At 42.7% G+C, this 5,666-nt stretch overlaps 1 protein-coding gene across 1 annotated transcript; it reads left to right on the forward strand.

Moving 5' to 3' along the window:
* Positions 1–997: 997 nt before the first annotated feature.
* On the forward strand, positions 998–2,596 carry LOC137834247 (uncharacterized). Its single transcript, XM_068642309.1, has 3 exons — positions 998–1,096; positions 1,213–2,204; positions 2,320–2,596. Exons 1-3 carry the CDS (start codon positions 998–1,000, stop codon positions 2,594–2,596), a joined length of 1,368 nt encoding a protein of 455 aa, XP_068498410.1.
* The last annotated feature ends 3,070 nt before the right edge of the window (positions 2,597–5,666 follow it).

Genomic DNA, 5,666 nt, shown 5'->3' on the forward strand with positions numbered 1-5,666 from the left:
GTGTAAGTGATCATGGTGTGATTACTTAGTGGATTTCCTCAGGGTTCTGAGAAGACTGGATGTAGCTCTGGGTTTGGAGTGAACCAGTATAAACAACTGTGTACAATTTCTCTATCCCTATCTCTTTAAATTCAGTTTTGTCTTTTTGAGACTGGTATAAACAACCGATTGTTTCGCTAAAACAACCGATTGTTTTTTCAGCTTTGTGCTTTTGCTGTTTGTTTTGGAAAAACTGAATCCTTAATCAAGGTTCTTTCAAAGAATTTCCATTCTAAGTTTAAAAGTTTTCAAAAATCCTCCTTAAACAATTCACCCCCCCTCTCGTTCAAGGCCATATATTCTAACAGTACATGCCTTTTAGTGAATCGCTGATCAGGAGTCACCCCGCCACGTTCGCTGAAATCTGGCGACGTGTCGTGGCTCACATCGCCGCTGAGAGCGAAGTCTCCGAGAAAAGGGGAAATGTGGCCCCAGCTAAGCCACGCGCTCAGACGAGGATTCAACCGCAGAGGGTGATGGAGGCCGCGGCAGGGAAGAAGGGTTAAAAGATGCATCATCCTTATGATCCAAAGAAGAGCAAGGGGAAGGGGCCAGGGCAGCCTAGAAAGCCCAATCGCCCGCCGAGGTACGAGTTCGTGATAAGATTGGCTGACCTGATCGCCATCCCGAACATTGCTGCCAGGCTCAAAGTGCCTGAGAAGACAACGGATAAGGTGTTGTGACCAAAACCAGACGCGTGGTGTAAGTTCCACAAGAGCTTTGGCCACTCTATCAATTCGTGTTTGGCTTTTGGATACCAACTCGCCGAGTTGGTCAAGTGTGGGTTCTTGAAGGATTACTTGCTGGAGAAGCAAGCGGGGCAATCATCAGGTTCACAACTGGAGGGCAGTGAGGGCAGCACGAAGTACCCATTCACGGCGAGATCCACACCATAGCTGGTGGATTCTCGGGTGGTGGGTGTACTGCATCGCAGCGAAAGAAGTATGTAAGGTCCGTGATGTCAGTGGAGGTTTTTGAGGATCACTCACCCGACGTGGACATCAAGTTCACCAAAGAAGATCTTAGGGATGTTGTGCCTCATGACAATGACCCTATTGTAATCTCGCTTGTTACGGCGGGGAGGATGGTCCATCGGGTGCTAGTCGATCAAGGAAGCTCGGCAGATGTAATGTTTTGCCGACTTTCAAAAAGTTACAGTTATCCCCTGACCAGGTGAGGCCATATGGGGGCTGCTTATACGGTTTTGCTGGTGATCAAGTGGAGGTCAGGGGGTACATTGAGTTAAGGACGACGTTCACAGATGGGTTGGCCTCGCGCACAGAGAAGATCAGGTACCTTGTTGTGAACGCTCCATCGGCATACAACATCCTCTTGGGAAGGCCAACACTCAACAGGACAGGAGTTGTGCCTTCAACAAGGCATATGAAGGTCAAGTTACCTTCAATGGAAGGGGTGGTCATCACCATCCGTTCTGACCAAAAGGAGGCAAAGAAGTGCTATGAAAACAGCCTCAAGAACAAGAGATCGGTATGCCATGTAACCACAATGCCGCCCCCTGGTGTGGGGCCTGAGCAGGAAAATCGGCAAGTTGTGGATACAGCGTATGGGGTGGCTGCCGAGGGTGATGTGGCAAGGGAGGATGTTGAGGCGAGGTCCGAGAACGCCGCTCGGGTGGAGGAAGAGAAAAACTGCCCGGAGGTCGCCAGGGAGTCAGGAATTGCGAGAGCGCTCATCGCCAGTGAGAAGAGGCCTCAGCTGGTCGAGGAGTGGCTTGAGAAGAAGATCGGCGGCAAAACGTTTAAGTTGGGGAAAACCTTAGATGGCGAGACACAGGACCAGATTGCCAAAGTAATAAGTAGACACCTGGACGCGTTTGCATGGTCTGCTTCAGACATGCCGGGGATTGACCTCGACTTTTTGTGTCATCGTTTAGCGATGGATCCCCAAGTCAAGCCAATCCGCCAAAGAAGGAGAAAGTTTAACGAGGAAAAGAGACAGGCGATGAGGGACGAGACGCAGAAACTCCTCGCGGCATGCCATATCAGGGAAATTCAATACCCAGAATGGTTCGCCAACGTCGTTTTGGTTAAGAAGAGCAGTGGGAAGTGGCGGATGTGCGTTGATTTTACGAATCTAAATAAAGCCTGTCCAAAGGATTCTTATCCTTTGCCAAGTATAGATGCCCTGGTGGACAGTGCGTCAGGGTGTAAATTGCTCAGCTTTTTGGATGCCTTCTAGGGATATAACCAGATTAAGATGCATCCCATGGATGAGGAAAAGACTGCTTTCATGACGGAAAGGTCGTGCTATTGCTACAAGGTCTGAAGAACGTGAGAGCCATGTACCAGAGGTGTTTGCGCCTATGCTTGGGCGGAACGTGCAAGCGTATGTTGACGATATGGTCATGACATCTCTGGAAAAGAGCAGGCACGATACTGATCTGGAGGAGTTGTTCGTTACAATAGCCAAGTACAAGCTGAAATTGAATCCCGAGAAGTGCATTTTTGGCGTGGAGGCAGGTAAGTTTCTGGGATTTCTCTTGACTGAGAGGGGAATCGAGGTGAATCCCGACAAGTGTGCTGCCATCCTGCGATGAGGAGTCCTGCCACTGTAAAGGAGGTGCAGCAGCTCACAGGCCGGATGGCCACCCTGTCTCGGTTCGTATCTGCTAGTGGAGAAAAAGGCCACCCGTACTTCCAATGTCTGGAAAGGAATACACCTAAACTCATGATACCACATGATGTGATTCCAATAGCAAAGAAGAGAATGATTCTTGACATTCTTAGGAATCAACTTGAGTTGGACAATAGTTAGGCACTTTTTCTTAGAATTGGATCAATGTTCTAAGTCAAGAACTCACCAAAACTAGCACCAAATCCAAACTCATATGGAAGTTCCAATTATAGTCAAATTGAACCGATTAAAATGAAAGAAGAAGCAATTGCACCGAATAGAATTAGCTAAAAACTGAAATGAACCGAACATAAAGGCTGGAAATGAATAAGAACAACAATGAACAGCAAGGAAACAAAGGAACCGAACCAAAACACCTAAGAATTGAAAACTGCCGAACAGAAATTCAAGAACAACAAGCTAAACATGAACAATTGAAAGAGAAGAAAGGAAGGAGAGGAGAAAGCTCATGAAGATGGATGTATGGTTGGATGATCACGCCACTAGAAGGATGGAGACTCCTAGATGAGTGTGCAAGCCGCCACTTGAGGTAACCATGGAACCTTCAAGATAAGACTAGTGAAGAAGGCACAAAGCTCTCCAATGCTCTCTCAAAAATTGAGTATAGTTTCGCTAATTAAAATTCAAATCTGAAATGTACAAGGGCAACACCTATATTTATAGCCTAGAGGTGCTGAAAATCAAACTAAAAGAATTCAAAATTCCCTCCTAAAAGCTACTAGAACCGGCGCCTAAACCAAGCATGAGGAAGGTGTGACCTCTTCTCTCACTTTGTCACCTCCTTATTTACTCCTACACCTATCTACTAACGCACCCCCCCCCCCTCCTAAGACTCCTAACTAAAGACTAAAAGATGCTTTAACAATAGAGGTTTCTAATGTTTCCCTCTAAGCACCTTCAACCAAAGAAATTACAAAAAGAGTAAATAAACGTCCCCTAGCTCCTAAAGCTTTGAACATGCTTCTTGTAAGCCTTTGAGGTAGGCTTTGGCCTTCATGGGCGTCCTCCATTTGAGCCTCTAGCTCTTCTTGATCTTGGTGATTGGCATCCATGTCCACTTGAGCTTGATCTCCATCATGTTGGGTTTAATAGTGCCAAAGTTCAAGAGGGGGGGTGAATTGACCTTTTAAAACTTTCTCGCAGAAACAGTGTTTAACACAGTTTTACAGAAAATAAATCGATTTATGTGAAAATGAACAGATTTATTTCAGCACTGTTTTAGTTTGAAAAACGTTTATACAGCAAGGTTAATCACAAGATTATGCAGATAGATTTTCCAGATGCACACACACAGATGTCAAATTGAAAACCAGTGAAACACAGAAAACAACAAACCTTAATTCCAATTAATGTGATTTAGGTTCAGTTAAGGGCTTGACAATTAGTGAGACAATCTATCACATACAACCTGTTTTATTAGCCTTTAACAGATTATCAGTGTTCTTATTGAAACCAGACAGTTTTCCAGAAATTAAGAATAATATGCACAGCGCCCAGAAAGAACAGATTTATTTTCAATTGAACAGATTTATTTCTTTGTTGTTTTATCAATTATGCAGAAACAAAATTGCAGAGAGTGAGAGAGAAAGAACACAAGCAGTTATACTGGTTCACTCAACTGAGCTACATCCAGTCTTCACCAACACCAGGTGGAAATCACTAAAACACAGTACAACCAAGTACAATTCCCACTGTTCTTGAAACCTACAAGAACTTAGGTACTCTTGCTGAAAAAACCTATTTCAGCATACACACACCCACTCTTCAAGAACACCTATCAAGAAGAGTGTTCAACCAAACTATTACAAGAAATAAGAAGTGAAACGACTACACCTGATTGAGGATACAAAGATCTGCCTTAAACCAGTAGGCAAGATTGCTAGAACAGTAGCTGCACCTCACACGAAGCTTTTGGAACCAAACCAAGAACAAGCACTTTGTGATTTTTGAAATCTTTGAAGAACAAATGCTAATCCTTTGTAAACTTTTGATTCTCTGCTGTAAAACTTGTTTTTGCAAATGTATGAACGATTGAATGAATGAATATTAAACTGAGAAACAAGTTTGCATTTTATAGAAAACCAACTTATAACAGATTTTTGAAAAACAGTTAAAGCTGTTATAAAATGAACAGATTGAAAATAAAATGAACAGATTTATTTTCAAAATCAGTTAGAGAATTTGTTAAGTGAGGAGACTTAGTCAACCATTCTGGTGCTGAGATAAAACTGAAAAACGTTTAAGCTTGACATGGCACCAGAGACAAAAAGAATCTATTCATTTACAGATGAACAAATTTATTTTTCAAAACGAAAACAGAGAAAGTTTAACTATTTAAAACTCAGTCGTTTTGAAAGATAGAAGACTTAGTAAAAATACATGATGCACAAAATCTAATTTTTACAAGACTTAGCCAAGGCATCAGTGTAAAAATGAATCTGTTTATTTAGAAAAGAACAGATTTATTTTTATGCAATAAAACCTGTTTTTTGTAAAACATGTGAAAAACAGTTTAAGAAAACTTATGCTTGTTCTTATCACATGGCCAGTGGTTATGAGGTGAGTTACTCAGCAAAAAGCCCACTCTTAGACAACCTCTAAGCACTACCTAAGACACACTTAAAGCAAAGCAAAATACAAATGAAATGTACATAGAAGTCTTCATCAAACACAATCTTGAAGGGGAAGCAACCATCTTCAACACATCATACTCCCCGAGTTGGAGAGAATTCGACCACGAATTCTGGAGACCTACAGAAAAAGGAGTTAGATCGCTGACATTAAAAGTATGACTACCTAAGAATGTATCAGGCATATCTAACTCATAAGCATTGTCATTAATCCTCTTGAGGATTTGGAAAGCTCCATCCCCTCGAGGCATTAGTTTGGACTTCCTTTGAGTAGGAAAACGATCCTTTCTCAAGTGAAGCCAAACCCAATCTCCCTCATCAAACAACAATGCTTTTCTCCTT

The sequence above is a fragment of the Phaseolus vulgaris genome, chromosome 5 (assembly GCF_000499845.2).
Source record: "Phaseolus vulgaris cultivar G19833 chromosome 5, P. vulgaris v2.0, whole genome shotgun sequence".
In the NCBI taxonomy this organism is placed as follows: domain Eukaryota; kingdom Viridiplantae; phylum Streptophyta; class Magnoliopsida; order Fabales; family Fabaceae; genus Phaseolus; species Phaseolus vulgaris.